Source organism: Camponotus vicinus, unplaced genomic scaffold (genome assembly GCF_025532165.1).
Source record: "Camponotus vicinus isolate PSW18456_S1 unplaced genomic scaffold, iyCamVici1.0 SCAF_12, whole genome shotgun sequence".
NCBI lineage: Eukaryota > Metazoa > Arthropoda > Insecta > Hymenoptera > Formicidae > Camponotus > Camponotus vicinus.
The window spans coordinates 17150215-17164680 of NW_028141948.1; the positions used below are offsets into that span (position 1 = coordinate 17150215).

The following is a 14466-nucleotide window of genomic DNA, read 5'->3' on the forward strand; positions in this document are numbered from 1 at the left end:
CTATAGCATCAAAACAAATATTATGAAACACTATATATTCCCGCTATGCAACATTTTCATGGAAGTTTTCAATATATATATACTATATGTTTTCCTTATTACATTCTATTACAGCATCAAATCTCTTATGATGTAAATGCACAATTCATGTACCAATTTATTTATTTTACTGTGATAAATTGAGCAGCACATTTAGACCTGTTGGCAAATATGACACTTGACGAGATTTGGACATATTGAAGGCAATATCTTCCGCTGCTTCAATTCTTCTAAGTTCAACCAGACCATCTCCAGCCTCGGCCAGAGATTTTGCTAATAAGCTTGCAGCCTGCGCATCACCCTCAGCACTAATAACAGCTGCCTTTTTCTGTTGTTCAGCCTTTTCTACCAAGAAACGAGCCTTCTCTGCATCCTGTTGCGCCACTTGCTTCAATTCTACTGCCTGGGTAAACTCCTTACCGAATGTTAAATGTGTCTGAAAGATTTTCAAGGCAAATGAAAATTTGTACATTAAGTGCGAGAAAAAAATACATCTTTTTATAATAATATAAGCACATATATATAACTGACAAAAGCAAATATACTTACAATGGAAATATCATCCAGGATAAGGCCAAATTGTGAAGCTCTGTCTGTTAAATCATCGCTAACTTTTTGAGACACGATTTCTCTTTGCGTAATTAATTCACCAGCATCAAATTGTGCGACAACAGCTTTTAATACTTCTGTGGTAATAGATGGCAATACTCTTTCATCATAATCCACACCAAGGATTGTATATATCTTAGGCAAAGAGTCTGGTACTGGTCTGAAGAGAATACGAAGAGTGATATTTACATTCTGCAAATCCTTGCTTCCAGTAATGACTGGAACATTCCTTGGTCGTGAACGGATGTCAAAAATAATCGGTTTTTGTACCCAAGGAATCAAAAAGTGTGTTCCTTCTCCTATCACAATATTTTTTATACCAGCAAATCTATCAAATATAACTGCACGATGGCCACCATCAACTGAAAAAGAAATTAATACGTCAATTTAAAAAAATAATTCTGCTGACCATGTCACATGAAATAGGAGATATCAAATGTACCATTGTATAGCGCAGAGTTGACGACACCACCTGCCAGAGCTATGCCTAGACCCAGTTGACCCAATCGATTGAAAAATTGTACTGCCATGTTTCAGTATACGCTATCTGCAAAACATCAAACAATATATGTCACATACATGGATGATGAAATTTGATATATTAACTAGCTAATTCCAAGCGGTTATGCGACTATTCTAACCTAAAATTTTGAGGAAAGTATATTTGAAATGCACGTACTTAATTGCACATACAAAAGTAAAAAAAAGATAATAGAATAATAAATATATTTTATATCTTAATTATATATGTCCACACATTCAAAGAATTATATATTATCGCATTTCCTAAATGGAGCATCGACCGGCTAGACTGAACACGTCTCGCCGATTCAATATCTCAACGTCCGTCTCTCTTATATCATTAATGTAAAATTAAATTAAACTCGACAATAATTGCTTATAATGGAATAGAGTATTCTTACGTAATAAATCGTGACTTTAGGGTTGGAATAATCAGTTTTCTTCTCGTGTGGCGTTCATGAGCTGATAGGAGAAAATGGCCGCAGGCCGCGATATTAGCGCCACAGTCTGGTGAGTGTATGTACTTGGCAGACTTGCGCGACAATTTTAAATCACACGATTATACCTACAAATGCGAAAAAATTATAAATATTTATATATTTCGATAAATACACATATCATAATTTTTTACGATTATTGTTTTAATGTAAGTTATACAAAAATCGAATGAAAACTTTGTAAAATATTAACGTTTTGTAAGATTTTTATTATTATCATTTAGTACTAATTATAACTACATATTTTAATGCTAATTATGATTATATAGTACTAAAATCATAGACTCGTTTAGAATACATTATTTTAGTTTTATGTGTATGTAAACTTATTTAAAAATGGAAAAAATAATATTAACATAAGAATATAAAAAAAACGCCCCCGGGTGGGCTCGAACCACCAACCTTTCGGTTAACAGCCGAACGCGCTAGCCGATTGCGCCACGGAGGCGACTTGCTATACTCTTATATTGTAAATCACATATGTGAAATATAAGAAAAAATATCAATTTTTTTAGTTATATAATTATTAATTATCGACAGTGACAATTATTATTTTAATATTTAATAATAAATGTCAGTATTACCAATGTGGAAAAATATATGAATAAATAGAATTTTTTATATAATTGATAAATGTAAACATATTGAGGATAGAGACATATTATTGAAGAGATAAGAGATTGATAATATTTTGAAAAATACTTATACAAGAATACTTATAAAAATGAAAAAGTGATGAAAAGATGTCCTTTCTTTTGACGTTCTTATATATTTCGCTAGATCGAAGGAGAAACTATTACACAGATAAACGAAAAATAATAAAGGTTTATTGTTTCTTCTGTTTCTACTTCTATCTACTACTATCATCCTACTATTTAACTTTTAATGATGAAAGAATATAACGTACATAACGTTATATTATGAATTACAAATGTGGGACAGTGTAAATGTTGGAAAGTGTCCCTTTATGTATGTTGTCTATGTATCCGCACAGGCCAGTCACACGATGTTGCAGAGAAGTATCCTGCATCAGAGTCACGCTGTTGGGAGTCCACATCATCATTATTGGCACCTGTTGAGATTGGACCACCAGATGCTCGTTGTTCTCGGTGAGTCTACGAAAGAAAATATATCATTGCAATTGTTTTCGATCTGAGTACAGTGATCGAGCGATCGATCATTTATTGTACTTACTTGATTGCGTAAGACCTCAGCTCGTCCTTCGGCACCACAATACCTTTCTCATGTTGCTCGACCACGTTACCGTCGACAGTAACGACGATATGATTTTCGTTCGGCACGATGTTCATCTCGTGACCGGCAATATATATTTTGACGGCTAACGCGTTATCTTGCACAGCTTTTACGAAAATGGCATACGTCTGGTCGATGTAATCACCGGATGCAAGAGTCCACTTATCAGACGTCACGAATGGAATCACGTCCTTTCCGGTGATCAAAATTTCAGGATAGATGGTGCAGATCTCTGCAAGAGAAAGACGCTCGACAATATAACGTGAAAGTTTTCGAATGATCTATATATATAATCATGTTTAAATATATAAGTAGTAAAAGTGTTTATCACGCACTGAGCGGAATTCAGCGATGATTTACCGGATTGGCCTTTCATCATTTTGTACAATGATGCTGTGGAGAAACGAGTATTGTCCATGACGACGTCCAGCCATCCTGGTTGCGGTACTGGCTTGTTCACAGTCATACCCTCAAATAATTGTTGATGTAAAGGAACTTGAACGTATTCGTATCCGCTGACCGGAGTGACGATGGTTGCATTAACATCGTTATGATCGGAGGAGAACTCAATCACGATCTTCGCATTACCGCTCTCAGTACGATCTGTGATGTATTTCACATGTGGCCAATACAACACACGGATGGAGTCTTCGATCAGAGCGAGTTGCGAGAGCACAGATACAGGTACCTGAAGATACATTTATTTTCTCATTTCATAAGAGAGATTCATTTTCTCTCTATTTGTTATATATTAATATCTGGATCATGCACATATACTATCTACTTCTGTTTATAATATAGAAAAAATTATGCTTACATTTTTTCCATAAGTAAATTAAATTAAACAATGTCCAAAAGTGGCTAAGAAATTTCTAAAAGATAATGAATAAGTTGAGTGATTTTAAAATATTTATGCTTCTTACTTACGTATTATTAGATTTTGAAATAATTTCATTATTAATTTGATTACTAAAAGAAATGTGTATATATGTGTGTTACATGTATATTCTTTCTTCTTACCTTCTTGTATGACGTGTTGACGGTGTACTTCTTCATGGTCGTGTATTGTATGGTTTCGCGAATGCAGTTCATAGTTTTGGGAATATGGCCCTGTCGAGTCTGGAATTGCGGATTTTGAATATCCTTGATACAAAAGCCATGCACGCTGTCATGCTTCATCTGCTTCTTTTGTTCCTCTGTCATTTCACCCTTAACGGTCATCACGATTAACATTTCGTCACGGACGCATTTATCGTTATCCGTGAATCCTGCAGTGATGGTCATTTTCGTGTAGGTTTCTTCCTTTGTGGTATCGAGTTTCAAAGGATCTGTCTTAGTAATCGGATAGCTCTTCTGAGCGTCTACGCAGATCTAAAAAAAATAAAAAGTAATTATATAATTTATAATCAATAAATTATTTAAATTTGTTAGATCTCTTATTTATTATTTGTAGTTTGATTAATTACCTTCAATTTCTTTTCTCCTGGCGTGTCTCTCGTCATTTGAATCTTGATGTTGTTAATTGTGTGTCCTTGAGACATATCAATGTTTATGTTCATGTCCCATGTGCGGACTCCCATGGCGTTGATAGTACCGCGTACGTTAATCTTTTTGCTACTGATAGTATGTATATGCTGATCAACATCATCTACGAAGACTCTTAGATTCATATCGACCTAGAGAACAAGATAAGAGAATAAGAAATTATTTTCTTTCTTCATAGAATGAGATTTTTGACTACTCACTTGCGACATAGGATAAAGGACACTCGGTTCCATCTTCATGATCATTCCGCAACTACTCGTTGCCGGTGAGATGTAGTCGTTAAACGCTTTTTGATGGATGCCCATGATGTATTGAACAATTTTCGAATTCCTAACAAATAAATTATACAATTTCTTTTCATTAAAAAATTTTTCCGACAATTAAAAAATTATATTTTAATCCAATTTTGTCCTTATTATTTTCTTCATAATATAAATAGAAAAGAAGATTTGATAGATACTGATTGACATTGATACAACCGATGTACAGGTGGAATATAATATTTTAGCGTGATATATTTACCAAGTATTCTTATGTTCCGGAGACATCGCACGATGCCATTCTTGAACATTGATTGCGGGAGCAATCTTGTTCTCGCAATCAAAGACTGACATGCTGTACTTGAGACCTACATCTTTGGAATCCACAGCGACGTGATAATTCATTTTCTCGCCAGTGCGTACGACCGTATGATGATGACAGGTAGCGCAGCAAGTCTTGAGAATGTCTTGCTCGTCTTCAGTGATGGTAACCAGATTTTTCGCGTGATATCGTATACCAGTGTACGACAATTTGGTGACCGGTAGTCTCGGCATAGTGATTTTGAGACTCTTCATCTCGTGATTGTAACTGATGTTCATCTCTATGGGCAAGGCGACGTCCTGAACGGTGGCGCGACGAATCGAGTGCCAAACGTCGGCGATGGGATTATAGATCGACATGGCGTATTCGCCATGCCTCCAGATGCGAGTGTCGACCTCGGCCTTCATATTGACAGATAGCTTCCTGATTTCGTTATGAATATTATTGAATTTGAGCGAAAATAAGTAAGGCATCTTAGTGGTGAAAACTCCCTGCAGACCCATATCGATGGGTACTTGCATCTCGTAGAAGGTGTCATATATGATCTCCTGAAAATTGCCGACCATTATTTGTTTCAACTGGAATATATCGGTGAACATATTCCTGAAGGTATTCTGATCGTAGTGATTGGCGGAAATAACGTGACCGTTGAGCGTGATACAAATGTCGATTTGAACAGGTTTCCGTATTTGTTTCTTTACTGGTATGTTATGCTTGGCGTGGATGAAGATTTCCTCTACGTGTTTGTCACTGAAATTTTCCACTGTGCTTCCCATTAATTTTTCTTTGATTATCTTTATGATCTCATCCAGACCATAGGCACTCCAGTAGATCTAAAATAGAGATAAGTTACAGAAATATTTTTAATATATTGTATATAAAATTGATATAAAGACTCAAAACGTTTTTCTTTCATTTTTGACGGTTTACAAGGCAAAATTAATGTTTTATAAATTTTACTCATGTTAAATTTTACTTACACCGAATTTTTCGACAGATCTACGAGCGACCGACACGCGATGTTCGATATATCCAGCGTGCGGCAAACCAGTTAATTCGTCGAGAACCCAAGCAGTGTTTAAAGATTCACCATGTTCGTACACAGGATCTGTATAGTCAACAAAATGTTTAGACGAAAGTTCAATGGTTTCCGGTCTGATTTTTGTATAACGCAAGACTTTCCTGGCCATTTCACGAACTGGTCTGAGGCAAGGATCCACGGAATTAGCGAGGCCTTTCAGGGTAGTATAATGATAATTGTACAGATGATTATTCTGTTCGTGGATCATAAACCAATAGATATTCATAAGTCGTTGCATGTTTGGCAGCTGGCTCATCAAGATGTCATAAGCAACAATTCTGATAGACAGCGGTTGAGTGACGTCAGCAAGAATAGGCCAGAGCAGGTTGTGAGTATACTCGACTTTATCGGCGATTGCCTTTTTGATGGCCCGGATTGCCTGAACGCGAATATGATGCGGATTCTCGGATACCATAACTTCACCGCGAATAATCGGTTCTAAAAGTTTTTCGATATTGCCTACTTGAACGTTCTTCATCGCCATCAGATACACCATTTTCATCTCGTATGATTGATCGTCTAAAATATTTATAAAAAGGGAGTTACAAGATTATGCAATTTATAAAATTAATATAATACTTACTCTTAACATGATCAAGAAAACGATTAAGATATCTCTCGAGAAGAGGATTGGCGATTTCGCCTTGCTGATGCATGAATGTTTTACGAATCAAGATCGAGAAGCAAAGAATGCTGGCTTTCTTGACGTTGGATGACACGGTAATGTCTAATTTCAATAGCTCTTCCATTTCCAAAAGCAATCTCTCGGATGGTATTTTGACATGCATTGACAATTTTGCCAACATTGCGACGGCGGTTGCATCGGTCACTTTGTGTTTGCGGATGACATTTCGCGTGAAGTAGCAGGCGGCGGATGTGCCCACAGTTGGAATCATTCGCAAGAAGATGTTTCTTTAAAATCACGATATTGATTATAATAATGAGTTTTTTATTATATTATATTATATATTTATTATAATATATTATATTATATAATATTTATTTTTATTGTATTATATGTAAAATTACATTATATAAAAAGTTACAAATAACATTTCTTTATAACAAATTATTAATTTTTAGCACCTCCAATTTTGATTGATTTTATTATAGCGTGAAAAATGACCATATGCTACTTACCTCATCGTGACTTCTTTCGGTGTTTTTGCATCTTGAATAGTATTGTAAACTTGTTCCAGTGAACCCAGATCCATGTAACTCATGGTATACTGTAGTCTGTTTATAGTTTGTCCGTGCTTCCATTCGGGTTCTTTGGCTTCCAGATGATTCTCCTCAAGATAATCAGCGGCTTCGACTAACATTTTCTTAAGTTTGGAGATAAGCACGTCCAATTTGACAATACGTCGACCATGAGTGAGATCTTCGGCGGCATGGAGAGCATAATTTCCTACAGGTTTGTTGAAGGTGATGTCGCGAATCATAGGCACATTTTGGAAATTCGTGGTCGACATAGGTGTTTCCATCATTGGCACCACGGAATGTAAATCTAGAGTAATACTGAAGAAATAAATAAGATTAATATAGCACAATTATCTTTGTGTATAGCGCGTGCAATAATTATCGTATAATTACTTGGTTAAGAGATAATGAGCTTGAGATAGAGCGTTGAAAGGAACATAATTGAAGACTGAATGAGCAACCATATGTTTGATGAGAATGTCATTGTTTTGCTGTTCGATCTGGAAAACTCTTCTAGCGGCGGTGATCATATCATCCTGAAAGGAAAAAATATTAATTATGATTAAGCAGAACTTAAATAAACATTTAATAGATAAAAATAATTCTCAAAAAATAAAAAAATTACCACAGGTTCGACGTGACATTTTTCGCATTCAACGTGATCAAAGACACGCTGAACAAAGTGACTGCAGTTTCTCGGGTCGTGCAGTTTTGTGACAACAAAATTGTTAATTTCCGGATTTGCTGAGTTCGCCGAATGAACATCATAGGTGACTTGGCAGGTACCGTGGATGGTGTTCTAGTGGTAACAACCAAAGAGAACATTAAACCGATTTCGCTGGATGTTCCCATCAGTCGTTACCTACCTCATGCATGACGAAACCATGCGGCTGCATCGGGGTTTGCAGTTGGATGTGCGTTAAATCCAGTTGCAGTATCGAGGCGATACCCTGCTTAATGTTCTTCGACCAACAGCTCTCGCTTTCCAGCATTTTAATGCCTTGAAACTGAAACCAGAGTATGAAACCATTTAATAGTTTCTACACAAACGATATAAGATTTTTTTCTATTAGAATGTCGCCTTGATAATCTGAACGTTTACTTTGCCATGATCGTCATAAACAATCACGAACGGCTCTTGGATTTGCAGCGTGGCTTCTTCGAGCTCGTGAACCACCTGGACCGGCTCATCATCTACGACCATACCATTGTGCACGCCATATTTTACACTGTTTAATTTAACATAGTAGGCATTGTTCAAAGTCGGATCACTGATGTCTTTCTTTATATGAAGTTGTCCGACGAGAACGAACTGGGAAGCGTAATGCGCTGGCTCGATAATCCCGGTTTTTACATTGGCATGATAATTGTAGATTACCGTTTTCTCAGCAGGAAAGTGCACTAAAATATAATGAAATTTTATCAATGTTGACGTATTATAATTCTATGTTTATATTTTTGTATGATATATGATACTCCGGTTTATAATAAAAGTTATTTATTAATTAAAGCAAAATACATTTTATCAATTATTCGTAATAATTTATAATATCTACGATTTAGAAAGAAATATTTCGAATTAATCTTGCACTTAATAGATCATTTCTCAAAACATGTATTAAATACAATTACATATATAACAATTATAAAAGGTCGAAATCTAATAGTAAATTAAAAAAAATATGTGGAAATGATTGAGTTTTCCTAAAAAAAGATGTCAATATTTCCAATCTTGTTATTCGCACAAGTTTCTGAATTAAATTTTTTCCCGAGAAAAAATATCACAATGCATGACGATAAGATAAATTCATTTTGGACGATGTTGTCGAATTATATCTTGCTGGAAAAAAAGTTTCTTATGCGCAATAAATTAATAATTTTTGTTTAATTAAATATTGACTCTCTTTAGAGAGTTTCTTTAGAAAATTACATGTAGAAATCGGGTATATTTTTTAAGAAATAAAGTAGTATAATAATATTGTTTATTGAATGTAAAAAAAATTAGTAAAAAAACATTTATTTATAAGCATCTTATTTCTAAAATATTTATAAAATTAAAATATAAAACTCACCTGGCACTGCACATGCCGCCGTTAGGCACAGCAGCAATACTGTAAGCAAAATTTATATAATATAAATTTATATAATATATATAGTACTATGTACTCTTTTTAGAGAAACGTATTCTCTTAAAGAATTGTAAAATTTCTATTTACGACATTTTCACTAATTAATTATATTAACTGTAATTATATTATGTATTTGAGTTCTTTTCCTCAATTCTTTCTTTGCGAAGTGCAAAGCTCGCGAAATTCACGAAATGGACATCCTTTCGTTTCTTTATCACCGAGAGACACACGCGTATTTTGTACATTTTTTAAAAGAATATCAAGGTCGCGAGAGAAAAGAAGAGAAGACGAATTCCGGATTGGAACGCATCTCTCTCACAATAAACGATAAACACGAGGATACTTTTCGCGTCCTTCGTGGCGAGAGACTTACCGGTAAGGGCATTCATCGTAGTGTGGCCCCTGTTGCGAAACTGCTAGCGTACGCGCAATTCCTCCGCTTTTAAAGACGCGAAGTTTTGCAATTGCCGGTAAAATGCAGAAGCGCACCGATAACCCGGCAACGAGAGGGTATTATGAGTACACATGGAGAAAAAGAGAGAGAGGAAAAGGATCATGCCGGTGTAATCAAGGAGATAACCCTTTCGGGCATCGGGCTCTACAGCTGTATATATAAATATTAAAAGATGTTTAATTACGCGTTTATGTCAAGAATAATTCGAGTATCGACCACAAGCGTCTGATTGGGATCGATCCCGTCATCGTCTTCCTCAAGCAGATGGAAAATTTATTGTTGATTTTTTCTTTTCTCTTGAGAATTAATTATCCAGCGATCTTATTTCGGTTTGTATGTACGTAATCGCATCACCTGTGATTCATATGCAATGAGAAGGAATGATCGTACGCTTCCTCAGTCGGATTTGTTGCTAAGATTCGAACGATCGGTATATTTTGACGATCATAAGATAATCGTGTAAATACATAAGCTGAACGCGACTGCAGAAAGCAATCTTTCGGTAAAAAAAATCGACCTCGCGAAAATAACGAGATAGCCGAGATGAAAGTGCACAAGAGATTACAGCCGCTCGGTAGAAATACTTGTTTTTTTTTCCTTCACGTTTAATTTCAAGGCGCGACTCGCTATTAAAGAGTATCATCGCGATTTTACGTAAGATACGCGATATTATTGTCTCTTGTTGGCGTGAAAAAAACAGAGGACACAGAGGATTAAATTTAGCGTTAAAAAGCAATTTACTCATGTTTCTTCGTCTCAATTATCACACGTATTGTCCAGTATTTTTTTTCAATGCATACTACAGCGAAGTAATTCAATAACTTTGTCAAAGTTATCCTCTTTTTTGCCATGTATTTTTCATTAAATGATAATGGGATCGTGAGTAATTATGTTCGACAAATTAAACGATTTTTCCATTAATTGAGTAAATTAAATAATTATCACACGGTTTGATATATAAAGCGAAGAAAACAAACTACGATTGCGTGTTTACTAATGCTTCCATATGACAACCGAAGTACAGTTATCTGCTCGTTTCATTGTGTTAGGTATAATATATATTATGCTTATCAATGTGAGTCTCGCAAACATTGCTGCTCGTTTTATTAGACAATAATTATCTTGGGAAACAAAATTAATTTTTGTTATGTAGCCATGTTGGTTAAATTTATATAATCTCTCTCTCTCTCTCTCTCTGCAGAATTTATATTCTTAGATTTATATTATTATATTCTTAGATTCTTTGAATCATGTAGAGTTTTCAAGTAGTATACTATTAAAGATTTATCAGAGATTATATAAATTTTTACATACTTATATGTATTTATATTATTAATTTAGATGGGTTTTCTGTCATTGCACGAGACATCATTCTTAAATGTTTAACGATCAGCTGATATATTTAACTTTCATTTATATTGGTACCGATTGTTAAGCCAGTTTAATTGCCAACAACATAAATCTTTTAACTGAATAACATTTTTATGAAAAATCTTATTAAAAACGCTATGATGACGCTAAAAATTTTATTTACTAGCATTACTTATTAACGATTAAAAGCATTTCATAAAAATATATTAATCGCTCTACAAACAATGCTCTACAAATATAACATTATGTTACATTTTTCTTCATGAAGGCTTCTTAAATTTAAGACTATACATTTTTACTTTTCATGCATTCATCTCAAAACTATTTACATATGGCGTGTAAATGGTAATCATAATCGCGTTATTTATAAATAAATAAAGCAATTAAATAGCGACAATATTTCGTCATCTTTGTACACGCGATTTAGTTTTAATTATGAGTACTTGTGTACGACTTGTGTGACTTGTGTATCGGTTCATATGATTAACAATATCTTTCACCGGATGATTATATATATATATATATATATATATATATATATATATATATATATATATATATATATATATATACACAATACATATTTATGATTTCATATTTCAATTTGTTGCGTCACGTAAAATTTTCAATATGGAAGTCGTCAAATAAGTACATCGCGTGATTTTTTGAGACGCATGGTATCTCATGATAGTTTCAATGTTACCAGCAGGTTATTCCATATGTTTCCGGTATGATCCGACAACTATCATCGTAATAAGACATCGAAATTGGTTGTTTTTGGCGAGAAAAATCATCTGATAAATGGATATCGAACATTAACATTACAGGTCAGAGCAAGTTATAAAATAAAGACAAAACAACTTACTCTGGTAGAATTAAGGTAACTTATAATAAACACCATTTTCTCAATCAAGGTCAATCATCTTGATTATACTGTACCAAATAAATCTTACAAGACGTGAAAATGTGTCTTTATAATTAATTTTATAATTATTCCAAGATTGTAACAAAGTGAGGAAAAAATTATTATTTTCTTATACAATTATAATAAGTACGACATTTTCACGAAAAAGAGAGGAAACTTGAAAACGAAACGATAATGATCATATGAGAGAAATGGTAATTTGATTATATAAAATCAATAAAAATTAAAGAATATTGTTTATAAGAAAATCTTTAAATATCTCCAGCGCCTTGTGGCGATGAGAAATTTGATTCTTGACGTCCTTTGGTAATTCCGCGTAGGTCTTATCATAGCCCCGTGGTTGAAAGCAGGGATCCCAGCCGAAATCTCGGGAACCTCGTGGACTTACGATGGTACCCTGAGTTCGACCTTGAAATATAAAGACTCTGGCGTCAATTCCAGAACAATAGGCAAACGTGCAAACCGCCTCTGCAGATTTGTCTTCCCATCCGTCTAACATTTTGTAGAGACCCTCGGGACCGAGTCTTTCGAGGAACCATTTGATGTAAGGTCCCGGAAGACCCTTCATCGCATTAAAGCAGAGAGACGTGTCCTCGATTATTGCCGGACCCTTTAACATTGTCGCTGCAGATTTACATTTCCTTCGACATATCTCATTTATCTCGCCCTGATACTCAGGCAGCTCAATGTTCATGTTCGTTAATCGCTGAGAATACTTCTGTCCTAAAATAGCAGTGAATTCCTCCAACTTCTTTGGGTTGCTCGTCACAAATACTACAGGTTTTGACATCCTATAACAATTTGGGTACTGTATAGTGTATTATCTCAATGAAAAATTTTTTATCAATGTTACATTATTGAAAAAGTCTATTTTCTAGTCTCTTATTTTGCTGACATAATTATACATCACCTTATGTCAAAATTAATAATTATGATCTATCTTTTATAACCTAAACCAAATACGATATATTATTTTAAAAATTCTTTGGTCAATGTTACAAAAAAAGTCTATTTGATTAACTCTCAGTTTGCTGATATAATTGTCACATCAGTTTAGATCAAAATTAATCAAATATAATTAGAATTATGATTTATCTTTTACAAAATGTAAAGCTAATTAATATGAACAGAAAAATTTATTCCACTATATCTTGTGAATTATTAAATATTTCCAATTTATTAAATATTCTTGAAAGATTGGATTATACATAATTATATTGTTATATACACTTTACTCGCGTATTCATTACAGTTTATTTGTAGATATCTATTGTTTATATCTTTCCAATTTCGCGCGCTTTTTATATTCTTCATGGGGCCTGTTCTTTTTAGCTGCACTGCTGCACTAGTGCAATTAGTTAGAGTGAAAAAAGTATGTTTGTCTCTTTCCAACTTATTGCACTAGTGCAGCAGTGCAGCTAAAAAGAACAGACCCATGGGCTGTGTTCCCTTTGCACGCTCACGCGCTGTGAGCATCATTCTGTCTTTATTGCTCATCGAATATCAAACGAAGATAGAGCGATGCTTTCAGCGCTAAGAGTCAAAACGAACGCAGCCATGATGTTGGCATCATGTGCATAAAAGTCGGTTCTACAATGGACGCAACACGTAAAACGCAAACCGTAACGACATATTTCCGATCGTAGATCCACGTAGATCGCAAAATGCAGACTCGTAGAAAGATGATCAATTTTATTTTTTTGACGTAGCGTCGTCCGCAACAGCGAATCAGACTGAGTTGTTCTTAGAATCAACGATCTGCGTCTTGCGGTTGCGTCCATTGTAGAATCGGCTTTAAACTTGTCTAGCGTCGAATTACACTGTAGGATTTGACTTGCCAAATCTTTATTGATATGAATTAATTACAAGAGAATATGTAAACACGTGTTCTAAACAATTAACTACTTTTGATAGCTGTATTTCGATACATGACAGAAATGTATTACCTCGTTAATTGAAATATTCTTCGCTAAAACTTATCGTGACTCCTAATCTGTCGACAATGCTGACAACGTGTTACTTTCTCGTTCACGCTTACCAATGTTATTTAAGGCTTACCAACGTTATTTAAATAAAAGACGAAGGCTACAGTCGGGGAGACGCTCTGGATGTTTTGAAACGTTTGATTGACCAATCAGGTTAAAAAAATCTTTACTCCTCTTGTCCTGATTGGTCAATCAAACGCTTCAAAGTACCCAGAGCGTCTCCCCGACCGCAACCGATGACATGTTTTTTCCTTCCTCATATATGGCGCTTTT

General features: G+C 34.6%; 3 protein-coding genes and 1 non-coding gene across 5 annotated transcripts; all 4 read right to left on the reverse strand.

Annotated features, from left to right (window-relative positions):
* Positions 1-18: 18 nt before the first annotated feature.
* Positions 19-1710, reverse strand: Phb1 (prohibitin 1). The gene is made up of 4 exons (XM_083085343.1): positions 1572-1710; positions 1091-1195; positions 589-1010; positions 19-475 (listed from the first exon to the last, which is right to left on the reverse strand). The coding sequence occupies exons 2-4, from the start codon at positions 1176-1178 to the stop codon at positions 167-169; spliced, it is 819 nt and encodes a 272-aa protein (XP_082941469.1). The 5' UTR covers positions 1179-1195; positions 1572-1710; the 3' UTR covers positions 19-166.
* A 331-nt stretch (positions 1711-2041) lies between these two features.
* On the reverse strand, positions 2042-2115 carry Trnan-guu (transfer RNA asparagine (anticodon GUU)). The gene has a single exon. It is a non-coding gene; the product is annotated as a tRNA-Asn (tRNA).
* A 357-nt stretch (positions 2116-2472) lies between these two features.
* Positions 2473-10382, reverse strand: Vhdl (larval-specific very high density lipoprotein). Of its 2 annotated transcripts, XM_083085333.1 has the most exons (17): positions 10097-10356; positions 9832-9897; positions 9402-9440; positions 8432-8730; positions 8196-8336; positions 7955-8128; positions 7723-7865; positions 7270-7647; positions 6713-7041; positions 6029-6648; positions 4989-5881; positions 4667-4796; positions 4388-4597; positions 3942-4292; positions 3282-3609; positions 2862-3153; positions 2473-2782 (listed from the first exon to the last, which is right to left on the reverse strand). In XM_083085333.1, exons 2-17 carry the CDS (start codon positions 9845-9847, stop codon positions 2593-2595), a joined length of 4533 nt encoding a protein of 1510 aa, XP_082941459.1. In that variant the 5' UTR covers positions 9848-9897; positions 10097-10356; the 3' UTR covers positions 2473-2592. The 2 variants fall into 2 exon arrangements, with proteins under 2 accessions (XP_082941459.1, XP_082941460.1); XM_083085334.1 differs by lacking the exon at positions 2473-2782 and having other exon boundaries at positions 2990-3153; positions 3257-3609; positions 9832-10382.
* A 606-nt stretch (positions 10383-10988) lies between these two features.
* LOC145963420 (inosine triphosphate pyrophosphatase) lies at positions 10989-14254 on the reverse strand. The gene is made up of 2 exons (XM_083085344.1): positions 14155-14254; positions 10989-12999 (listed from the first exon to the last, which is right to left on the reverse strand). Exon 2 carries the CDS (start codon positions 12996-12998, stop codon positions 12432-12434), a length of 567 nt encoding a protein of 188 aa, XP_082941470.1. The 5' UTR covers position 12999; positions 14155-14254; the 3' UTR covers positions 10989-12431.
* Positions 14255-14466: the final 212 nt, after the last annotated feature.

Bases quoted from the DNA above. Each gene is read 5' to 3' on its own strand.
- Phb1 (XM_083085343.1), bottom strand. From the start codon at position 1,178: ATGGCAGTACAATTTTTCAATCGATTGGGTCAACTGGGTCTAGGCATA. The intron at 1,011-1,090 runs GTACATTTGATA...TTTCTTTTTCAG, and splicing joins CAACTCTGCGCTATACAATG to TTGATGGTGGCCATCGTGCA. The intron at 476-588 runs GTAAGTATATTT...AAAATCTTTCAG, and splicing joins TCCTGGATGATATTTCCATT to ACACATTTAACATTCGGTAA.
- Vhdl (XM_083085333.1), bottom strand. The intron at 7,866-7,954 runs GTAATTTTTTTA...TTTTCCTTTCAG, and splicing joins AATGTCACGTCGAACCTGTG to GATGATATGATCACCGCCGC. The intron at 6,649-6,712 runs GTAAGTATTATA...TAAATATTTTAG, and splicing joins TTTTCTTGATCATGTTAAGA to ACGATCAATCATACGAGATG.
- LOC145963420 (XM_083085344.1), bottom strand. From the start codon at position 12,998: ATGTCAAAACCTGTAGTATTTGTGACGAGCAACCCAAAGAAGTTGGAG.